Raw genomic sequence first — 25344 nt, forward strand, 5'->3', positions numbered from 1 at the left:
CATCCCAAATAAAAACAAAATGTGATGAATGAAGACCACATGCTGCAGAAGATCATTTATCATTCCAGTGCTGCCACTCCATGGTTGACTGAAGGAGTGCATCACTGACTGTGTAAGAGTTACAATATGTGGTGGTTTTGCAGGTCTTCTTCTCACTGTATGTTAGTCTATGGCTGGTTTCACTGCAGTAATGTATTTAATGACTAAGACAAGTATGATAATTTACATCTTTATTTATTGTTCATGTACATTTTCTTTGCAAAGCCATTAAAATCAAAGATCAATAAAGTCATCATGAACTGATGAAATTAAAATAGTCCAACCTTCCCTGAATGGCACCTTGCAGATTAGCTCATCCTGTTTAAACTTTTTTGTCTTATAACTCAACCATCATTTTAGGGCTAATATCTGCCAAAAGAAACATCTGTTTAATTATGTGTTCTGTGAAATTATTGGGGGATTGCTTGTCATCTTTGGGGCCCTCAGAAGGCTGATGAGCTGTAATGAACCATCGCTAAATATAGGTGGAAGATATCTGAAGACTTGCCGGTGGAGACAAAGTGATGTGAAGTGGATTGGCATTTTCAAAAGGCCACTGCGGCCTTTTTGTCAGTGAAAGACAGATTCAGGTTTTTCAATCAAACATAATTCATAACTTAAATAAGGTATTCAGTGCCAATTAGGTATTGATTGCCAGACAGTTCAATTGGTAACATTTTAAAATATCAATCAGTGCCACCTAGCATTTGTACTAGCCTTGATGTACAGGAGATGGCAGTAAAATCAAGATAGCTGCTTATTGCACATCAGTTTATGTGACTTCACTTCAGGAGCCACAACACCTTCAGCCAGCAGGTTGACTTACAAACAAGACTAGCCATGCTAGCTAGCAGCCCTGTGAGACTATAATCATTTAGAAAGCTTAATTGTTGGATGGATTAAAAATAGCTAAAAAAAGAGCTAAAACATGACAGTTTTTATATTCATACCACTAATGCGGCAAAACATGTAGCCTAACATTTGACCTCATTGAGGCACAGCCATGTTTTTTTACTGTACATCAAACAGCCATTTTACGTAATCTCAGACCAACATGTGAGACTTAGCTTTCATGCCAATTCCACCTTCACTGCCATGAACCTAAGTTTTGTACAATTTTGACCTGTTCCTGGTGGTACATGAAAAGTAATGGACACCAAATTCCAAATTATCAACATATTGAGATAGTTTCAATGAATACACTATTTACAGCCATGCTAGCAGCATGGCCATAAATAGTGTATTCATTGAAACTAAAGGCACCCACTGAAATGTTTGGCTGTCTATATTTGTTTTGGACTGACATAAGAGTAAAATAAGATGCTATCTTCATAAATATGAAATACATTTAACATGCTAATAGAAGAATATGTAGCATATTAATGGTATTGTGTACAGCTTAGGCTAGGGGGGGTTTGGCCATTAACTTTAGCTTTAGAGATGTGAAGCTACATGAAAAGTGAGGGAGCACAGAAATGCATTAGGTTTCATTCTCTGTATTGAATTTTATGGTAATTTATCCAATAATTGCCAAAATATTTCACTCTGGACAAAGAGTTGGGGCAACCACACTGCTATCATGGCTAAAACAGTGTATTCATTGAAACTAAGGCACAAACTGAAACTTATAGCTTTCTATTATTTGTTTTGGACTAACAGAATAATAAAATAATATTATGTTGTTATCTTCAGTAATATGAAATACATTTAGTATACTAGCAAACAAACAGTTTTACATTCCTGTGAAGTCAAACTGATTGACATATAATTTCAATTATAACTCTCTACAATACATCACTATAACTTTTACCTTATTATGTCTCTACATTGTGCTTATGGCTCATTTATTGACGACATACAGTGTAGTCTCTGTGCTTTACTTAAAACAGAAATCAGTGAGACCATTCATTCGGTATCCTCAAGCATTTGCTAAAGAGGTGTCTTCTTAATCAACACGAGTAGTGGTGAGAGTTATAGAGTCAGGTCACCATGGAAACCAAGCACCTTTAAAGTCCCATACAAAGCGAAATTTGATAAAAACACTTTAGTATTCAGTAGATTGTGGCATCCAGGTCATCTTGGGTTCCAGACCTCTACTTGACCTCTACCCAGACCTGTATCTAACCCCTAACATGATAGCATTAAGCTGAGACAGTTTACATTGTGATAAAACAAACTTATAATAGAATTGCTACAATATGGAAATGATGCATTTCCACATACTTTACAGTACAAGTTCATCTTTCCTCGCTTCCTGAAACCCCTCTTTTCACAACTTGTTCCTCTCCAAGATGTTTCTGCATCCCCCTTCTCCTGCTGTGTTTCTTTCTGGATGTCTGTGCCATTAGCATCTGAAGTCCTTCCGTCTACTTCCCCACACTAGTACTCTGTTTGGGGTTATGTTTCTGTGCAATGCCGTAGGGCACATGGGCAGCAATGGTACCCATCTCTGCCGCTCCCTCCACATGAAACATCTGATCGTCAAAGTAGATGTGAGGTCTTATCTTTTCAAGCATGGGGCCCTTTGCTGCCCCTGCTAGGAACAAGGCCTCGTCGATCTCCAAACCCCAGGCCCTAAGTGTCTTCAGTGCCCGAATCCCGGAGCTGGCTGCGCTACGAGCTGTAACCAAGTAGGTCCGGATTGGACAATTCAGGCGCTGGCCTTTAGCGTAGAACTTTTTCTGGAGCTTCCCAAGTGCCTCCAGGAAGCCCTTCAGGGGACCCTGCAAGACAGGAAGAGGAGAGATTGTGATAGAACGAGGAGGCAGAAAAGGTGAGACTGTGTTTTCATGGGCTTCATTGTTTTGTCTTGTGTATATTATGCCTTGAATTATCAATTGTTGTTGCCTTGTCATGCCACATCTTAATGTGTATGCAGAAACACACATTATTGAAGTAGCACCATTTTACTTTAATGTAGCACAGTTAGAAGCAAGCACAGCTTACCGCTAATTTTTATAAATTGTCGGCTGTCTGAAATAATGCACCAATTGATAGTCTGAATCCTGGTGCCTTTTGAAACCATTAATCACATCATTTTGCATAATTTATTCATAGAATAATCACTTAATCAAATGCATTTAATATCGAGAACATCTGCATAATAATTTACAGGTGATTAGGGCTGCATGGAAATGATGGAAATGGCAGCATAATGTTACAAAAGGATATGAGGGTAAATTTTGTTGCCTCAGTTTCTGTTATAGGCAGGCTTTTTTCTGTTTATTTACAAATGACACAAAAACCAAACCTTACCCATTCTGTGATGCACTGAAATGCACTGATTCCATCCTTTAGCCTTGGGTATTAAAATATGAGATATTAAGAGGATATGAGACATCCAACCACACATTTCTGTGCTTTCCTTTGAAAACCACGTCAAATATCTCCAATATGTCAAGAAAAACAGCACTGATGTACAATACATTTTTCAGATGATCCAATGAGTTTTAAATGTCTTATTTAGCTGAAGAAGTCGAATAATTCCTTCAGTTTATCTGAAAATGTCAAAATCACAAAAATTGGAGATACATGGTTTTCACTGGACGACGACGGTTTGTTGCTAAAGTGAAAATGTACAGATTTTGTGAAAACTACATACATGATCCAGTAGTGTGTCCTCATGTTCCCTCTCATGTTCAAAGAACTTGTCCAGCCCATGGGCCTTGAAGATGCGCTCGGACTCATCAGAGAAGAGAACAGCATCACCATCGAACGCCACCCTCAGCTGGGACTCTGATACCTCCGTCATCTTCTCTGGCATGAACATCGTGGCTGCTGCAATGCCTGAACACAAACACAGACAGAGAAACCAATAATAATTGGTTCATTAATGCATGAGTCCAAGGCAGTTAAAGACAGTATGTGGTTGTACAACCCCAAGAACTCCAAAGGAAACCTAATTTAATTGTGCTTCACTTCTCTTCACTTCGTTTTATTTCATTTGACTTCACTTCACTTCATCTCACTTAATTTTACTGTACTTCACTCACTATTTTACTTTACTTCGCTTAACTTCATTCATTTCACTTTCACTTGACTTCATTTGACTTCACTTTATTCAACTTTGACTCTTCTTTACTTTATTTCACTTCACTTTACTTCACTTTATTTGACTCAGCTTCATTCACTTCATTTGACTTGACTTCATTCATTTCATTTCACTTCACTTAAACTAACTGATACTTTGATACCCGCAGAATCAAGAATACAAAGATATTACTTTGTCTTTTTTTTTTTTTTTTTACCAGTTTACCACTTAATTTGCTTTCATCTTGAAGAAACAGAAAAATAACCAATCAAGAAGGTTTTGATCAAAAATGTTACAGCTGTAGTGCTAATAGAAACACTCTCAGACAAGACACTTGTCTCAGCTTACAAGAAGTATTAACAAATGGCTATAAATGGCTAATTAAAACCCTTCAAGTAAAATGTCAAGGACACTTGTGTTGCGTGTGTGTATGTGTGCGTTTGTGTGTGTGGGAGTGGGCTTGTTGGTGTGTGTGGGCTTCCAATAGCGTCACTGCATTAGTGACATTAAGCCTGTAAGTCACATGAGGACTGTCCCAGGGGTCACGTTGAGAGGTATGTGGCTGCGATCAGTCAGCATTGCAGTTAATTTTCCCTCAGACCTCTACCCACAGAGATGGCGAGACAGTCACGGTATTGTTTTCTGCTTCTGATCACTTGAAAATGAAGATTGAGGGAATCTCAAACATTCTGCATCAAGTAAGTTAATTCAAATCTTGTCTTAAAAGCAGTTTGAAACTAGTTTTACCTTCCATCATGTTTTCATACATATGGCTCTGGATGAGTTTAGGTTCACCCCTCTCTGTCTCGCATTGGTCTGCTCTATTTTCGTATGTGTTCTCCCCCTTTGACAGCAATGATAACACAGCATGACATGTGCTGCGCTGAACAAATTTAAACCTTCAGAGGGGGTTATCACCTCGGGTCCCACAAATTTCACATCAATATGTTCCGTTTTCAGCTCCTTGTCAGCACAGCATATTACTGTACCAATTTATATTTATTTGGCAGAGACTGGTGTGTATTTTCAAATACTGATATTTATTCAGAGCCACGCGGTTGCCGCCTGCCGGTAATCCCTTCAGTGTAAGTCTTGATATGCTATGACACGCAGGAATCCATGAAGGAAATACAAAGAGAGGAAATAATCAATATGCTGATTTATGGTAATGTCACTACAGCACTGGAGAAGATGTCAGTCATTGCTACTCATTATGCAAACGGCACAGAAAAAAAATCAGAACATATTCTCGCAACTCAGCATTCTCTGTATGTGTGTGTAAGCGTGTAAGAATTTCAGTAGCTTCATTAATTTTTCATTTAAATTGAACTTTAAAGGCAGAACTAAGTTTCTGCAAGTTTAATTCCATTTATTAGAACTCACATCCCAAGAAATCATTCTTCACAGCTGCACTCATAAGTACAATGACAACAATAAAAACCAAACACGCACTATGTTTCGAGTCTCTGCAGATAGATTTTTTTGCTATGATAAAAGGAGTCAAAATCCATGTGTGCCTGGAAGGTAGAAAAGACATTTAAAACTGGCCAGCAGTAATGTCAAGTGTATGTGTAGTAAATGGACCAAAGCATGTAAAACACTGTATGTTTAGATGCACACTAATACAATGGTTATATTTAGGTTTGTGTCAAACACACACCTGCACCACCACAGATATCCAGAAGCCCATGTATGTATCAAACTGTTAAGAAATTCATTTTTGACTTAAGTGACATATAAAAGTAAGAGTGAGGTGCTCTTATTTGCAAACCTAATAATAAAAGCTATTTATCAAAATTCTCTTGACATGAAAATAAAAAGAGGTTTCTTGTTTGGTTAAGAGCAGCCTGTCAGGGTCTCACTGTAGATGGATGAAGTACAGAGAAAGAGGCAAACACACACCTTCTCAGACATTTTTGGCATCACTGTACAATAGATCTTTCTTTAGATAGAAGCTTCTTCATTGTCTGCACTTGTCATTGTGATACTAAATTCCCCTTATTATATGTTCAGATGTAGAAGCAGATTTTCCTCCCTGCTACAGTTTCCATTTAATTTAACTTCTTATTATTTCACCTCTATTCATATACCATTACTATATATGTTGTAAATATATAGTTGTTTATTTATGGTTGTGTCTGTGTGTTAATTGCATGATATTAAAGATAAAATAAACATGGAAATGATCTAATTCCTTCTCTTGCTGCTCACTTCTCCTGCAGTGAATTTGTATTCAGAGATGTAATGTGTCACAATGTTGTTTGCACTAATGCACATCTAGGCTAGTTTTGTGACTGACAATAATCAACAGACATTAAGAAGATTAAATTCATGTCATGTTGGATTTACTCTTCTTAATGACACTGATAAAAAATAATAGCATATATTGCCAACTTAAATATTAAATATCATATCCTTTCATACATTTCTTCCTTAAAAATGTTACCAGACATAAACCACTCAAAATGTAAATCATGAATTATCTACCCTCTTGGCTCCTGAATGTCTGTCTTTTACTGTAACCTAAATGTAACTGTAACACTGCATGATTGATCCTACTTATTTGTTCACTATGTGGAAATTAAATAAAACTAATAAGACATCTGAGCTCGACTGAGCCATGTATTTGCATAGCCTCATTAATCGAGCATCTCCCAGTGATCTCTGATAACCATTGGCTCAATATCGCGACATACTGCCTGTGTCTGATTGGTATCATTTACAGTATGTGATCAATCATATGATCATCTTAGAGGTTCCTCCAACACTTTGCTGTAAGCAGTAAGTTGATTCATATATATGTCAACATTTTCTTCACTTTTAGCAAAGAACGTTTTTACTCCTAAATTGGCTCTTTCAGGTATTCTCAAGTGTAATTCTTAGAAGTCTGATAAATACGAGCCGTATGACGAGATGAATGACATGTATCTTGTGTTCCATATAAATGTTGTATCTTATATATGATAAAAAAAACATCATGATTCTGGGTTTGTTTTTTTGCATTTATACTGTCTGATGATGTGGCTTTCTTGTTCCATACTATACATCTTTCATTCTGTGGCAAAAGATATCCAAAACTACTCTTTACCCTAGTGTGTGTGTGTGTGTGTGTGTGTGTGTGTGTGTGTGTATTTGCGCACCTTCAGACAGCGCCTCCCTGACCTTTTCGGCGTCAGCAGACAGGTAGAGGTCAGTGAGCCAGGCCTTCAGGTAGCCGATAGGACTGCTTCCCCCTGTCATACAAAACCTCTCGATGAACAAGTCTGGGGGCAAAGGGAACAAACAGCAACAAGAGATTTAGTTTCAGTGTTGAACATCAACATACAGCACTTTAGCCGCGTTACAGATCCATTGCAGTAATGTTATGAGCATACATTTTTCATGCTCACGGTGGTGCTGTGGCTTTGAATCTGTCATGGGGCTTATGATTAGAAATGTGGGGAGTCATGGGAGGTGAAGTGGAGGGGACATGGGGGTAGGAACGGGGTGAGAGGATAAACTTACAAATGCTTAAAAGATGGAGAGGGTTCCAAAGAGGGGATTATAGAAGGGAGACACAGGAGGCCAGGGGAAGTAGGGAGGATGAGACAGAGAATGAATTAAGACTGGTGGGAAAGTTTCTGTTTGCATTTTGGCTGAGGGAGGCTCTGGCCTGATCCGAAGAGCAGAGGAGAGATGCTAAATGGAGAACGAAAGGAGGCTGATATAAGGTAATTAGATCCATGATTACAGAGCTGTGGATCATATCTGTTCCTTCAGGTAAAATAGCTGATATTATGAGGGAAGAGAGAAAAGAGGAGGCGAGGGAGCTTTAGAAAGGGCACACGAGTAATGTAATAGACGAATGTTGGAAGGAGATGTGATAAAATGAGTTTGAATTGAAGGTTATAGTACAATGAGAACGGGCGGATGACACCCAAGATAGATGGAGATATAGTAAAAGTGAAGGTTAGTGTGGATGGGAGAGTGATAATGTGGGGAGAGACTTCAATGTTATGGCATTTATTTAAAGCTGCACCAGGCAAAACAAACTTATCTTGTCTCAGGCGACATCAACATTAAAGTGGCACTGCAGCAATTTCTTACTTTTATACAGTTTGGTGACTCATAAGCGATAAAAAAACAGCATCTTTTCATCAGACCCTCCCTCCCTGGTAAGCATCCTCTCAACTGTGCACTTCCAATTTGTAATGCAAACTTTCTGTCATAAATTTCTTGTGTCCACACCCAAGTTGAGGTAACCCTGATGACATCACTATGACACCACCATAGTTATTTTCTTCTTACAAAGCTCCGCCAGAGCCACTGAAGACATTATACAAATGTGTTTTCTTCCCACACAAGAAGACCCTGAAGATTCACACCACCTGTCCAAATGAAATTCTTAAGTCAGTGATTAAACAAGATGAGAAATTTGTGGAATGTGTAGAAAAATAATAAAGTTGATAATAACTCATATTTAAAGTCTAAAATCATTTATGAAATTTTTCTCAACACAAAAGTCTGCCATTTTTTCTGCAGATACTACACAGAAGTGCTTTAGCCTATGATTAATTGTTGTTTTGGCCACTTAACAGCATAAAGGAATAGTTTTGGATAAAACAAAATAGATACATGTTAATTAGTGAGCTTTAAAGTGCTGGTAGGTGGATTTTGTTACATTAACTATGTTCAGACAGAATGTGAAGTGAATATTAGAGGCGGTGCAACAGCATACACAGTCAATGGAAAGACACAGTTAGAGTCATGAGTTGGTGTTTCAACTTGAGCAAAAAATTGCACATATCCTGGAGCTTTATCAATCTGCCACATAAACATAGAGAGGCAAGAGGAAAAAATCTGAGACTGGAGGGAAATACCAGAAAGATCTGGAGTTTCTGAGTTCAGGCAGAGGCTGAGCTGAACACAAACACACAGAAACATTTCCACAGAAAAAGTCAGTTTGTCCAACGGTAGCTAGCTTGTAGCTAATGCAGAGTTGGTTCATTGGCTGTTTGATTTGAATAAATACAAAGAGTCCAGTAGTCACATTTGTGTGAATGACACAAGGTAAAAATTCTCTTTACTTTCTGTCTGAACACACAGTAAGACAGAAGCTTGCTGTTTACAGTCTTTGTGCCAATCCAAGCTAACTGGCTGCAGCGGGAGCCTTATATTTACCAGACAGACATGAGAGTGACTCTTTGCAAGAAAGCAAATAAGTGTATTTCCCAAACGTTTCCTGTAATTAAATGCAAGAAAACCCCGGGCCGTTAACAAATCATTTGGAGTAACACAGCCACCATGGAGGAACAGACAAAACAAAAGAGTGCCATCATCAAAAACTCAAACTTCATCAAACACACACAAGTCAGAAAGTATTCTGAGAACATGAACACAATGAACATTGAGTACGAGTCTCACCACACACGCACACGAAAATAACTGTGATCATGTGCAGTGGTTCCCAACCTCTTCAGCTGATGAACTATGAGAATGACACAACGTCCACTTGTGATCCCTTGTCATATGTTGAGTATGTCTATGAGTTGTAAGCAGTTCAACCAAACCTCTCAGACTGTTTCATTTGAATAACTGTTAGTGGTCTGAAGAAGTTAAACAACCTAATATTTTACAAGGAAAAAGCAAAGATTTGAGAAAATCTGTACAAATCTGAATTTGAAAAGTAGAATAATATTGGTGTTCCTGTCCCATTAATCAACTTATGAGTCCTCAGATTTATCCAAAGTAGCATAAGTTAGTGCCCCATCAAGAAGTCAAACAATTCATACTGTTGACTCTTGCTTGTAGCTGTGTAGTGCAGTTTTAAAGAAGAAGACAGTGAAACACATGGAAACAATACTCATAAACAGGCCGAAGGCAGATGGAGACAGAAACTAAATGAAACAGGGGGGCAGTGTTGCTTTAAGCCCCCTGAGTGATCTCTCCACCATTCAAAGAACCAACTGTCCTCAACACATTTCCTAACTGGTTTATTTAGCTTTGTAGTCGGGCCCTGGTGAGTTCGACCGGCACTATGCTGTAACTCATCATTTCAAACTTCCCAAGCTTTCCCTGCCTTTAAGACCGGTGCCGAGGAGTGGGAGTCACTGGAGGGAACATGTCCTTACCATTGATGTCTTTTTTTTTTTGCCCCCTTGCATAAATATTATTTTATAATCTATCTCTGTATGATGTATTTGCTTGTTCAGAAGATCTGAAACATGGTAATAGGAAAGCAGGAAATCAGCGGGACTGCAAGGATGCTGTTTTCACATCAAAGAATGAGCGGCTTCATTGTGCAGTTGAACATTTTACTCTCATATCGGCAAGGTGTATGTCCATGCAGGATATGTTATGCATGTTGCATGCATATATGAGGTCCTGTAATGGCTTCAGTTCTCATTTCCATAAAGAATGATAATGTCATCGTAAGAAATCTCAATTTGCTGCATATAGATCACAAGGATCTGCCAGTCAACTTGGCCCTTGGGTCCTACGATGCCCTTGGGTCCTGTCAGGCAAAGTAGTTGCATGAAATTGCTGACGGGCACCTATGCTTGTCACTCACAGCTATGTGTTAACTGTATAGTTGTCCCCAGTCATCCAAATGCAAGGAGTGAAACTTTATACTTCATCCTGCAGCTGTTCAAAATAGCTGCAGTGTTAGCAGATGATAAGGCATAAATAAGTGTTTAAATGTTTCATGAGGTGTCCATATTCAGTTTCAAATGTTACATGCTCAGGAACAAATAAATGTTTGTGACTTAATCATTTGTTAAAACTGTGTTACCCATGGCGACCTGCAGGTATGATGTTCAACAAATTCTTATCTCTGTGACATCAGATAAACTGTAGGAAAGGTCAGAGTTCAGGGGACTGTTTGAATGCATTGGGCCCCTCATGCAGAGGGCCACCAGAGAGATCTAACATGTACATGCTGTGTGTTGCTTTGGTGGCTCCGCTCAGGCTTGTTTTTGTTTCGGACTTCTTGGATTATTCTTGCATCCCACAGGACGTAATCTTGAACTCTTGAATCTTGAAGCTCTGAGAATTTGACAAACGTTTGAAGCACTGAGCAGGAAGTGGTCTGTGATGAAAATGTCATTACAGGGTCGCAGATTTTCCTGGGAAGGGATACTATCAGTCAGCTGTTCATACACTTTGTTGTTTGTGTCTCAGCTGAGCTTGCATCAGCTTCAGTGTCCTGACCGACCGGGATTATCTCATCCCATCAACTCTTGCGTCTTAAAAAGTTATTTATTCTACTATTTTTTTCCTTAAAGCTACATGCGGACACATTACATAACACCTCATTAATTGACCATGGGAAATGCTGAGCTCACAATACAAAACAGCGATGAAGAACTGCTCCATTAAGAAAAAGCTGGATTCACTGGAAATGAGCTTGCTGTCACAAGTTCGTTTTCCTTTTTGGCATTCCACCACTTCGGTCTGACAGACCATATCTGAACAAGTACAATATGAATTGCCATGAAAGTCTGTAAAGACATTCACGGTCCCCGGAGGATACATCCTAATGACTTTAATGATTCGTTGACCTTTCCTTTAGTGCCACAATGTGGTTGACATTTGTTGTTTTAGGTGAAATATCTTGGCAACCATTGGATGGATTATCTTTCAATAAAATACCACTTGATTGCTGTAGACTCTTGTCTTTAGAGTCTTGTTAACCTATCAATGGACTGTCCCATTGATATGGCCCATAGGAGAAGGTATTTAAAGTCACTATTGCTGTATACTACATTGTTTTGTTTGTTATTTTATATAAGGGGTGCCATAGTTGGAAGTTCTAAAGTATGATTTAACAAGTATTTCCCAATACTCCCAACCAAAGCCTGCATTTTCTCTACTGGGAGCAACTGAAGCTCATCTACTTTTTAATTAGATCTTGATGAGACTTACTGTGATGGTTGATGGTGTTGATGAGCCGGATCCCTACGTGCGCATGGTTGTATGTCACCAAAACAATGTCGAACAGTTCTTCACTTTGTGGATACAGCTCCCGCAGGCGAGTGTTGACCGCCTCCAGAGCCTGTCAGGATAAAAAGGGTTAGGTAAAAACATGTACCATGCAAGTCTACAAGTGCTGCACTGGATTTGCTCTGTCTGTAAGTCTGTGTTTGCATGCATTATGGGGTGACTTTGACCTTGACAAAGGCGAATGCGGGTCCAGGGGCAAAGGGTTCGTTCTCATGTTCGATTTGGTATCTCAGATACTCCTCCACGCCTTGCTGCTCGAACACCCTCTGCTCCCGCTCAGTTCGAAACAGGACCCGAGAAGAAACAGCAATGGTCACTGCGTTTTCTGGCTTAGGCTGCGGACAGGGAGGGAAGGACAACACAGAATGATATAAAAGACATGAAAAGAAAAGAGGGGAGTATAAGTGAAGAAATGAACAGTGATGAGCCACTCAGGATGAATACAAGGAAAAGAGGTGAAAGGAGAGAATGATGACACTGTGGTGCCAGATTTACACCTGTTAGAAGGTTTCCTTGTAACTACTGTATACAAGTGCTGCTGTAACATCTTTTACAAGAGACTTCACAGGCAACATCGTAAAAACTTTATTTGGATGCAGTAAAGGGATATTTACAGTCTTCTCACATCACAATTCATGCTACATGCAAAAACATTTAAAACATTTCATGCCTACTTTCTGCTGTGATGTCATCACATTATCTTGCAGTTGCAACATACAGTATAAATGGGGATCTGTTATTAGTAGAATGGTGTCATGTCTAATCATAAGATAAATAGACTACGTATGTTCAGCCACATGACCATGCATTCCCAATGCTTCACTCATAGAGGCAGGAAGAATATAATAGAGTACAGCTGCAACTACAACTACCTGAGTACAATTTACAAAAGTTTGCAAGTACTTCTGGCAGTTATCTAGAAAACCATTTTTACAATACTTCATGACATGGTTTTGGTTTTGGTCATAGCCAAGCACAAGCTGTTACTTTGCAACTATTGCATATTAATGAAATGTGATTCCACTATTTTGTCAACCCCACGTGTGTCAAGTGGTGCACAGTGGACTGTGACTTATCAAGGGGACATGGAGAGGGAATGTCAGAGCCCTGACGACAGACTGATGATTTTAGAGCTCAGTGTGTGTGTGTGTGTGTGTGTGTGTGTGTGTGTGTGTGTGTGTGTGTGTGTGTGTGTGCGTGTTTGTTTGAGTGTGATTTTTATTCAAGACTCTTCCACTATGGGGTCAAATGGTTAGTACTAGATGGCACTGTGTGGCTTCATGTTGGGCTCATGTTGCCTAATGTGTCTGTTTACAGTCGGGTGCCGGTGTTTGAAGGGGGAGGGCAGCATTCCGACTGGGGCAGCCAGCATTAGTGCCCACAGTGGGCAGCTCAGATGATGCCTGGATGGTGGGATATGGGGGGAGGGAGGAGGGGGTGATGGGGCAGAAGAGGCTAACTAATTTAAAGTACAATAATGTGCTTGTTCTCAGAAACTTGCCTACAGTACGTGTGTGAATGTGCTGCATATGTAGCATATGTTCAAAAGAAACTCTATTCCATGCATGGTGTCTGTAATAATATGATGATAAAACGGATCTAATGATAATCTAATAAATTGAACTGTAGAGATAATAATCATCATTATCACTGTTAGTACAATATTAGTGCAAAGAGGAAATGTAGGCAACTTTACTGGAAAAATAAACATCTTTGTGATATAAAAGGGCAAAGGCATAAAATAATAATAAATAATGCATGCTTTCGAGTCAATATAAGTCTATATTCATGTGTGTTTGCAGTGGGGGCAAGAGTCTGTGTATTAGGACACATGCATGTTTGTATCCAAGCCCCAGTGGATATGGGTTGGTAAATAGGCCACAGGCTGACAGGAGCACTGAGCGATTGTCTCTCTATTTGGCTTAGTTTTGTTCCATCACAACATCGCTTCCTGCTGACATGTCACCTACTTACCTGTTACCAAAAACACACATAAACACACATCACCTAGTCAGGATTAATCCTTGCCCACAACAAAGTCAGATTAAAAGGAGAATTTGAAAGAATAATTCAAAATATAATCCAACCTCAACGATTTTCTCTAGAACTCAGAGTTCTCTTTTTTAAATGTCTATTGAGTTGAAGTACAATTTCACACATATAGATACATGGATACATGCCATACAACATGTGATCTTTTTCTCAGTACATATGAGACACAGTATGTGATATATGTGATACAAAAAGTCTTGAAGAATGCACAACATACTTGACCCACCTGCAGGCTTTACCTACATGCAGTATGGCAATGTACACAAATACAGGCGTGGGTAAAGGTGGTGTTTGTACCGCACACTGATGTGGACTGGTTTTATTTTGTCACCAGAGGGAAAGCTCCTCAGGGTGTGAAGGTTGCAATTTGTCATGACACAATTAAACTAACATATATGACATTCACCATTACAAGATTAATACATATTCTGAAAAAAGGGCAAATTGTTGAACTTTTTGTAACTAACCATCCGATCATCAATGGTCAGGATAGTTTGTTTTGACAACTTGCCAAAAAGAAGAAATTTTAGTTTAATTTATATTTCTGCAGCAATAGCTGGAGGGCTGATGTTAGCGGTTGCTAGTCCCATCTGTGATTTGAGCACTCTGTACATTAGTTTGTTACCCTGTACGTTACATTGTTTCATTCGAATCACCCTGTGATTCGAAACCCAGGGTAATGTTGCTGCTGTGACTCAGCAGATGTTGAAATGACAAATACGATTATGAACAAAAAGTCTAGTGGGAATCAGTGCTAGCTTCACCTTTCTGAATGGAAGCTAGTTAGCCTGGCTTTTTACCCTAGAGTGAAATGAACTTAATAGCACTTTATATTCAGTGTCAATTATATAATTATAGTGTTAATAATATAATTAATTAATTAATCCAAGATGGCAGTGCGCACAGGTGTAGTGGCTCAGTGCTGCCTGAAATGTAACTGTGTTTTGTTGTGGTTTTACTCCTTTTTTTCCTGAATTCCTCATTTTCACCACGAGTGCCTTCCGGCACTCCCATCAGATACCAGCGGAGGTAGCACGGTGGAGAGAACGGAGACAGAAGCGAGGTTGCCGGTCCATTAAGGCTAAGGAGGGCTCCTCACAGATCATCACTATCCAGCCTCTTCATCACCAATGCCAGGTCGCTTTCCAACAAAATGGATGAGCTGAGACTAGGTTTATCATTGCAGACATCCACTCGGGATAACTGCGTGATGATTATTAATGAAACTTGGCTAAATCTAGGATTCCCAGATGCAGCTATCGGGCTAGAAGGCCCTGGCTGGAGTTTCTGACATTAAACTGCAGACCCTTCCATCTGCCGTGGGAGTTCTCTGTTGTTATTGTTACAGCCGTGTATGTCCCACGAGATGCTAATGCTAACCTAGCACTTGGCTAACAGCAAACAGAATGAGTAACCTGAAGGGGTCATCATTGTTGCTGGAGATTTTAATCACGCCAATCTGTGCTTCGAAAATTTAGACCAAAATGGTAAATGTGCAACTAGGGTGGACTATCTACTCAAACATCACCAAAGGATACAGAGCCTCACCCCCTCACATCTTCAACGATCTGATCACCTATCACTATCCCCAACCTTACAGTACTATTATGCCACCACCAGAACTGTTAAAACTTGACCTTAGAGCATCTCTACAACTGCAGGACTGTTCCAATGCACCTACTAAGACCTGTTCTCTGATCAAGATGTAGAGGGATATACCTCAACAGTAGTCTTCTACATCAGGAACTGTGCTGAAAATGTTACCATCAACAAACAGGAAACCATGGTTGACAAAGGAGGTCTAGATCCTTTTGAAGGACCGGAACGCAGCCTTAAGATCTGGTGACAGAGAACAGTAGAGCACTGCCAGACCCAACCCGAAGAAAGGTATCAAATGTGCCAAGGCCACATTCAAGAAAAAGATTGAGGACCACTTCACCAACAAGGATCCAACATGTATGTGGCAGGGCATCCAGAACATCACCATTGCCTTGCTGGCAGAGAAACTTCTTTGCCCGATTTTAAACAAAAGAGTTAGACAATGTAGCTACGCCCCCACCAGTTACCACCAATCACATACTTACCATATAGACACAGGAGGTGATGCAAATTCTCAGCACTGTGAATGTTAAGAAGCAATTGAGACCAACTGTTTAGTAAGGTAATAAATCAAGTGAGAAGTAGGATCATTTTCTCATAGAGTTCCATATAATCAAACTTCTTTTTGGAGCCAGTGGAGTCACCCCCTGCTGGCCATTAGAGAGAATACAGGTTTAAGTCACTTCCGCATTAGCTTTACTTTTCAGAACCGGAGCTACCCACTTGGTGCATGTGGATCAAGGACTTTCTATCCAACTGCCAACAGACAGTCAGACTCAGTCCCCACCTCTCCCCAAGCCTGACCCTCGACACCACAAGGCTGCATGCTGTGTGCATATACATGAGACGGCATCCTCACATGCCCCACGAACACTATCATCAAATTTGCAGATAACACAACAGTGGTGGGACTGATCTCAATCAGGGACAAGAGAGCCTACTGAGATGAAGTCTGCAAACTGACAGGATGGTGTACAGAAAGCAATCTATAACTGAACATCAAAAACAAGAGAACTCATCATAGACTTTAGGAGACACTGTGAGGACTTCTGTGAAGAGGGTTTCCATCTTCAAGGAACCTACATCACAGAGGACCTCACATGGACAATCGACCTCCTCTACTTTGGCAAAAAAGGTCAACAGCAGCTCTACTTTCTAATGACACTTAGGAAAAGCAACCTGTCTGTGAAGCTGCTCGTGTCCTTCTACCACTGCTCTATAGAGAGTATACTGACCTACTGTATTACAGTATGGTATGCCAACTGTTCAGCAGTGGACAGGGGAGCTCTCCAGAGTTATAAACACAGCCCAGAAAATAATTGGAATCCCCCTGCCCTCACTGGAAGACACCTTCCGATTACACTGCCTCTGCAGAGCCAGCGGAATTCTGAGGGATGCAACTCACCCCTATTATCAGCCATGAAGACCCGCATTTCCAGGCTCAAAAACAGCTTTTACACCAGAGCCATCACTGAACTGAACTCCACAAAACACTTTCCCCCTACCACCAACCCCCCAACATCATTGTAACACTCCAAACCAAAGAACTAACAACTCCATACAATTGAGGAAATGTGCAATAACATCTGTAAATATTTGTATAAAACATGCAATAATATTTTTATAAGGTGCAATAGCATTTGGTACAATGTACAGTAGTATTATTTTTATTAATATATTTTTATTTTTACTACTTTTTTGATGTGATCTCTATATTGTTATTATTTGTCTGTACGGGGAGGTGCACATATGTATGTATGTGTATGTGTGCATGTGTGGAATGTTAAACTGTTTTTCGTTCTATGACAATGTGCAATGACAATAAAGGCATTCTATTCTATTCTAAGAACAGATGTATATAGCCAATGCTATGTGGGCTTGTTGGCAAACAGGGAGAAGACATCAACATTCATAGGCTATAAAGGGCTATGAGGCAATGTCATTATAGTTTTTCCTCACACAAAAGCAAGGAGAATTAAAATTTTCGTTCAACTTTAATTTTTGAGTTGGGCCTCTGAGGCCATGTAATCTGTCAAGTGACATTAAAACTCAAAAATTAGAAGCATGAGTTAACATATCAAAGGGCAGCTCAGTTTAACTGTTTAGTAATTAGAACACCACATACTGAGGTTCATCAGCTCAGTTCAGGCACAGAAATCCAATCCAATATGAATCAACATAACAGCACAATGCATTGAGTCAGGTGGTTGATTAGTAGAGTGGGTGTGTCCAGGATCATGCAGGCACATAAACAGCCATCACGGGGGAGGTTAAAAGAAGGTGAAAGGGCAGAGGTGATGGCCGTAGCCATGGACACAACCTTTGACCTCACATGATGAAGGGACATACTTACGAAGAACACGCCTCCCTCCACCTTCCGGGCTCGTCTTCCTGTCACCTTAGCAGAATGACATTTTGTTTTTATTCATCAGAAAGAAATCTAGTACAGATGGTAAAAGGAAGCAATCTGGTTTCAACTATTTTTAGGGTGTTTTCAAACCTATAGTTTGTTTACTCTGGTCCAAATCACCGGATGAGTTGGTAAACTGTGTGCTTTCCCCTGGTTTGGATTGTTTTCACACAGAAAAACTTCAAGCGAATCAAAATGCAAAATGCTAAAAGCTACATGAGAACATTCAGTCTGCTCATTGGTCAGATATTTCTGGTGCAGGGGTGAGAACATAAACACCAGAAGAAGCAGGTCAAATTGCCCAAATATCAATCAAAGCAACATATTTTGTTGTGCTAGTTCAGGTCGGACCATGATTTATTCTCCAGCTAGCTGCTAGCAACTGATGATTTCACTTATTCGCATCTCAGTATGCAAAGCACACCTTGTTACAGGATCTATTTAGCTCAAACTTGTAAAGTACACCTTGTAGTTGGGTCAGATCGAGGTTGAATTATGCTCCGACCACAAGATAAGTGCTGATGAGGTTGTTCTGATCCGCACCCAAATACGATTACTGTGTTCAGATCTGCCCAAATGAATTGTAACAAGGGGGAAAGCAAACCAGAGTCTGTTTCAGCCAGATTTAACATTGCAGGTTTGAAAATGCCCTTAAAGACTATAAGTAACCTTTTAAGATATGTTTGCAATGCCTGGCCCATACATAAAGTTTCCATACATTCCTTAAGCTCTATGAAGACACAGTTGTATACACACAGTAGGTCAAACTACGTTTAATGTACTCTGTAGTTAACAGTGGAAAACATGGTGCTCTTTCAAATGCTGCTCAAAGATGTACGAGACCTTTGGTGCAGCTTATCCATTAGAGTCAGTTTACTCTATGAACAAAATGTCACACAGCCTGGAAGTAATCCAAATGCAGGAGTCCAGTTCTTTGCAGTGATCTGATACTGGTAGTGTTAACAGCTTGCCCTCTCAGTAGGCCTCCTATCCACTGGGAATGCCTTGGTCACAAGGTTGCTCAGCACAGGACCCCACACTATTTGTAATCACCCCCTACCTATTGATTAGTGTACTGTGGAAAAGGCAAATGAATATAATTAAACCTGCTGGGAATGAAACCTAAACATTAATTTGCTTTTAATTTAAATTGTACTTGTCCTGTAGGAAATACAGCACCCATTGTTGCCCTGTAAAGCACAAAAATGTTGCTGAAACTCCCCCCACCCCCCTCTTCCAAACACTATATATTAATCCTTTTAGAGCTCTGCCAGGTCAGCAGTACTGGTGTCTGTGCATAACCCAGATCCAAGAGTCATCTGTTATTTACATATTGAAGCTGTGAGACATCCCTTCCACACGTCTGAGAATGAAAATAGGAGAGGTGGAAGGGATTTCCAGACAACAGATGCAGAAAGAATAGAGGGGGAGCAGTGGGAAAAATAAAGAGGTGTGAGTGTGAGCAGAAAGTGACTGGGTTGGGGGTGAGCAGCAGTGGGGGGCTGATATTTATAGATACGTAAAAGGCCAGTGATGATGCATGGCCTTGGCAGATATGGTAGCACAAGAGTGTGACTGCACAGACACCCAGTTACAGCAATGCTAATATACTGGTTTGTCTGAAATCAGGCCAATGTTGGCCTTTTGTTAAAAATCACATATGAGCAAGAGAGTGACATAGACCTCTGATATGATGTTGTTTGATTATATGTTCAGTGTATACAATATTTGATAAGTGCTATTTGTCTACATAATTACTTATTATTAGTGTCTCTGAGTCTAAATGTTGTTTCAGACATACTTCCATCATTGTGTTTCTGAGAGAGGCATTTATAAAGCCCAAATTTATTGGTATAAACATTCAAAGACCTGAAATCAGTTGACCCTTCCTCATCATTCCATGAAGGATTGACAGTGTTAATAATGTAATTAATCATTAATTAATTAATGACAGCAGTAACAGAATTAAGGCTAAATTACAGTGAAGTGGATGTGCAAATTTTGTACAGTACAGCTCAAGTTTTGTTTGAAGAACGAAAACAACTGTTTCAACTTTCCCTTTGCTGTAATGACAACTGTTGCTATTTTTTTCAGTTGAGACTAGCTAGCTAATCAAGCTAACATTAATCCATATATAAGACATGTAAATAAACAGTTTTGATCTTGTAGAGCTAGTAAGTCCCAGTAAGTATCCATCACACTCTCTCTCTTTCATTCTAACACAACCCTGTTTGGCTGCCGGCTTAACATTAGCTTACATACTTGGATAATCAAGACAGGGGTTAGAATGGTTGGGATGAAGACTAATTGTTTAGTTTGGCAAAAGATAAGCTATCTCAAATAGCAACTTAAGCTGGAGTTGCTAGAGTGTAAACTTCCCCACATCCAAGAAAAAAGAGAGCCGCTAAGTCATAGTATCCAGGACCAGCTTCCACACAGTAGAGAAGTACAACACAGTGGATTTGCTAATCAAGAACAAGAAGTAACGTTGGGTTACAACATTGTTTCTTATTGCTCTAGGTACTGAAGGAAGCTAGTTAGCCTGACATGTTAACTTTTACAGTTTATGTTAGAGCAGATAACCATACCACACACTTCTATTTTTCCCGCTCCAATCATTCTTTTTATTTTTTAATCAAACTCTCTCTCTCTCTCAAGACTTAATATTTATATACATTATCCAAAACTCTATTTCAAACAGCCCCTAAGTCATTTTCCTCTCTTGGTCTTTGACCGCAGATTGAAGTAGATGAGAAGTGGCTTTAATCTAATATGAATGCTACTTAATTACACTAGCCCCGCCATTTAATTGGAATTAAAATTATATTACTGACATTATATGAAACAAGTATTGAATAAGTTCCTCATTTCGTTTTCATTAATGAGGCTCACATTGTTGAGTAAAAGGTCCCATTACACAAAAAAGTCACACCTTTGAGCCGTATCCATTATGTACTCTTTTCTATTCATTCATGTGGGTAACCAGGTACGCATAAGGGAGATGTCATCCATGAAGAGGTATAGTATGAATATAAAAAATGCATTATTCCCTTTTATGAAAAGACACTTCACATTTTATACAGTGATATTTATTATTTGTTAATAACAAGCACGCAAACATTCTTGTAATAATTCTACTTTTTTCTGAAAAAATTATTCCCTGATGAGTTGTAGTTCTTATTCTCCTTGACATCATTGCCGTAACATAACTCTACTCAATTACAATACTACCATCTAATGTAAAGAGATATTCGTTTAAATGAAAGCTTTATAATCTGTGCGGTCCATTACTCATGATGAATAATCACATGTGCACTAATGCTGTTATGTGTCTTCAAAATCTAAATATTGTAGATTGAACATGTGAGCATGCAACAGTCGGTCAAGTGAAGGCAGGGGTGTATCCATTAAGCCAGATTCATACTTTTATAATGCAATGCAGTAATACGTGGATTGATATTGGAGTAGTATCACTGCTGCTACATAGTAATGGATGCTTACAGTCTGAAAATACACCTCTGTGGCCGAACTAATCCTCAACCAGCAGAGATTATGCGGCTTTTAGCTACTTTTAGCTCCTGTGTACTTTCCCTTTCCTTGCCAGTGTTTCTCTTACTCTTTGTTGTTGTGTTTTCTGTTTGTACCTCCCTCTCTCTTCTTCTTTGTTTCTTGTTTCTGTGCCACTCAAATACTCCATATATTTTCATTTTGTGCTGAAGTTCTCCATTTCAAAGTCATTCATTCTAGGTCAGGAATCTGTCCCCTGATTCTCTGAAAATGCTGCTGTGTCCTGTGCAGTATGTTCATGTCCTGCAACGCTATAAACAGCACTAAACCCTGCCAGTGAGTGTGTCTAGTTCTCTTTTAAATGCCTGCTCACATTCATGTTAAACTTTTGCAAACTGGAGTTTCACTTCTCTGAACATTTTGGAAATGCAAAGTTGCTTTGGGCACAGAACTATGGACCTACTGGTTGACGTTGGTTACGCCAAGTAGCATTCACTTTTATTGAGCATGAAATCTTCTGTGTCTATTGTCAAAATATCCACTACTACTGGTAATACTGGTACTTTCAGTTCACTCAAAAAGAAAAGTAACATAATGGAAGCTCTAATTACTGCCTTGTCACATCATCTGGTTCTATACAACACTGCGGCAGTTATTCATTTACAGTTAGTCATTTACATTTATATTTACCAAGTCTTTTAGATGTATCATTTAAATTGTTGTATAAATTAACTAGGAGCTTAGTTTCATACACAAATATTGGAATACAAACTATGTCACACATAGTGTCTTATCCTTTATTGTCATATACGGTGAACATACTTACAGTAATTTGACAAAATCATGCCTGAGTCCAGTGAGAAAGATGAGTGATAACTACAAAAATGTTATCTAGACAATATTATGTAAGTTAAATTGTTACCCCAACCTCCAAAATCATGAATGCCATTGTCATATTTTTTGGTCTTGTGCATCTGTTAATAAAATGCATGTGCATAGATTGAATGAAGGGTGCCACAGGAGTTTGTCATCAAACTCTGTGGCCTCAGAAGCAGATGCACTGTGTCTCATCTTGCCTGACCAGCCTCCCATTTACGAGCTATGCTTTGAAGCTGTGTGTGACGTGAGCGATGTAAACATCCGACTCTAAGTAATAAACTGGCAAGGGTGGCAACAGGGCAGATGAGGAGAGAAGTGGACAGAGGAATGATGGGAGGAAAGTTGTCGTCCACAGTTTAAGTATCCAGTGATGCCCTTAACATTATTTCAGAAGCCTTTGCTTTGCTGATAATCTGGAAATTCAAAAATCCAGATCTAACAAACACAGACACGCTGACAGATGGATGCAGATGTCAACATGACATAAAAAGTTATGAACGGTTGGTCAGACTTACTGATTTTGGCTTGGCGGTGAGGCCCAGGTGGTCTTGATCAAACTCTTCTTTTACTTCCCATGATCCTCTGCTGTCCCCGTTGGAAGACGGGGAAACTTTGAGCTCCTTGACCTGGCCACTCATCACCTGTACGGGGTCCAGACTCATCTTCACCATAGAGAATCCCCCTTCCGTGCTCCCAATGATGCCCTCTGAAATGCCCTGACTGCTCTATCTGTTATAAACACACAAGTCTCTTCTTGGGTCAAACACTGCAACCAGATGAACAAAATGTCCTGCTACAGTTTGTAGCATTTATCGAGATACTCCTATCATGATAACAGGCTCACTACAGTAGCTTGGAGGGCTTGCACCTGCCCTGTGAAAGCAGCAGAAGTGTGAAGAGTAAAAGTGCTCACTCTTCTGTGTCCCTCTTTTCCTCAAGAGGATTACTGCTCACCGCACTAAATTCCAGAGGACATGAAAGACGCTCGCTGTTACACCCTCACTCATTCACAACCATTATCCTACATGCAGCGTCCCTGTTATGCACGCATACACACACACTGTCACACATACAGTCTATCCCTTGTAAATGTGTTGCAGGCTCTAGTCCATCTGCTGCTATCTCTCTGTCTCTCTCTCCCAACGCACTCCCCCCCTGTCCCATTCAATCACTCTCTCAGCTCCCTGGCTTCATTCCCCTCTGTCCTCCCGCTGACCAATCACAGCCCTGCTTCCTTATTCAGCGTGGCCCCGCCCCCTCCTGCTGTGCCTTGTTGACGGTGCAATTTGCCCAGGAGGCTCATGGGACTATCACACACTAAGTACACAGCAAAAAATAGCCATCATGCTAAACCATTTAATCTCCAACTAAATCAAAACATTTTTTTTTCTTTTTTTAGTGTGAGATGAAGCAAGATATTTTGCTTTTCTGCTAATGCTAATCTGGAAAAAAAGTTTCTTATACAAGGTACTGGTATAAAATTTATAACACATCAATCTCATTGGAAACGACATGAACGATCTCACCTCATATTGGCAAATTGTTTCTGTATTCTAACACTAATCCCATACTGCTTTCAAATAATGTTATTAGTCATTTTTAATGATTAAAATATACCTAAAGGGAAACATAACAGGCAGAGGAAAGTTAAAAAAAAAGGTGTCAGTTGGGAAGGATAGTAGCTGATAACTCTGGAAAAGAATGAGTGGGAGGGAGGAGATCAGGCTATGGGAGTTAAATTAGCCTAAAGGTAGCAGATAATGGATGTAACCTCCATCTCAAACCAAGGTTGTACACCGAGTTAAACACAGTGCCATTAGTGTCCTCATGCATGCTGAACTCAGCAGAGTGTCAGGGCTTAAAACAACCAGAGGCCTCTGTGGTTTGTTGCCATGTTTTATACAAATTCATTTCTATTTTAATCACAAGGAAACTGATGCACGTTTTTATCCCTCGATGGCGACTGTCACCTGATCACCTCATTATGATGTACTAGTGACTTTGTCTAAACTGGTGCCACCAGATTCAAAAAAGTAAAGAGAATGTATGGTACTGTCCCCCCATGCTAACTTCACTTGTCTGCTTACATGTGCAGTTAAGGATTCATATTTACTTTATTATCTTTACAGCACAATCAATACGGTCAATACCCAAGGCTGAAAACACTGGTGGAGCTCCTTACTCTTCGGTTTTAATTATTCAGTGCATTTGTTCATTAATATTTGATTATATTTGCATGTACATTTATTGTTCACTCTTAGTTGTAATGACACTTTGGAAATGCTTCATAAGGTATCTTTAGCCACGCTAGCAGCACTTTGGTCAACGCTATAATATCTCAACACCTACTGGATGTATTGTCATGAGATTTTGACATTCATAGTACCCAGAGGATGAATCCTAATGACTTTGGTGATTTTTCCTCTATAGTGCCACCACCAGGTCAAAGCTTTCACTTATCCTGTGAAACATCTCAACATCTGCTACATGGATTGGTACAAAATCTTACAGAGACTTTGATGATCCATTGACTTCTCCTGTTGAGCCACCATGAATTTCAAAGTTGCGGTTCTTTGTGAAATATCTCAATAACAATGGGATGGATTGCCATGAAATTTTGTTTAGACATTAATGTCACCCTAAGAATGAAATGTGATAAATTTGTTGATCCCTCAACTTTTTATCTGGCAATATGATCATTTTATTTATTCCAATATTTTGAGTTATGACCAAATACCTACAAAACTAATGACATCAGCCTCAGCTATTATTTGTGTCATTTTCAAATATCATGCTAAGATGCTAAACTAGCTAAGTAGGCTAAGTAGCCAAGCTAACTAAGATG

The 25344-nt window shown here is 39.5% G+C and overlaps 1 protein-coding gene across 1 annotated transcript; it reads right to left on the minus strand.

Moving 5' to 3' along the window:
- Positions 1-215: 215 nt before the first annotated feature.
- nt5c1aa (5'-nucleotidase, cytosolic IAa) lies at positions 216-23658 on the minus strand. Its single transcript, XM_067611504.1, has 7 exons — positions 23015-23658; positions 18057-18101; positions 12220-12387; positions 11975-12104; positions 7210-7332; positions 3641-3825; positions 216-2762 (listed from the first exon to the last, which is right to left on the minus strand). Exons 1-7 carry the CDS (start codon positions 23168-23170, stop codon positions 2406-2408), a joined length of 1164 nt encoding a protein of 387 aa, XP_067467605.1. The 5' UTR covers positions 23171-23658; the 3' UTR covers positions 216-2405.
- Positions 23659-25344: the final 1686 nt, after the last annotated feature.

Source organism: Thunnus thynnus, chromosome 15 (assembly GCF_963924715.1).
Source record: "Thunnus thynnus chromosome 15, fThuThy2.1, whole genome shotgun sequence".
NCBI classification, from domain to species: domain Eukaryota; kingdom Metazoa; phylum Chordata; class Actinopteri; order Scombriformes; family Scombridae; genus Thunnus; species Thunnus thynnus.

Excerpts from the sequence above, each read along its gene's own strand:
- nt5c1aa (XM_067611504.1), bottom strand. The coding sequence starts at position 23,170 with ATGGTGAAGATGAGTCTGGACCCCGTACAGGTGATGAGTGGCCAGGTC. Across the intron at positions 12,388-18,056 it reads TGGAGGGAGGCGTGTTCTTC|CCTAAGCCAGAAAACGCAGT; the intron begins GTAAGTATGTCC and ends CCCTGTCCGCAG. Across the intron at positions 3,826-7,209 it reads CAGGGAGGCGCTGTCTGAAG|GCATTGCAGCAGCCACGATG; the intron begins GTGCGCAAATAC and ends GTTTGTGTTCAG.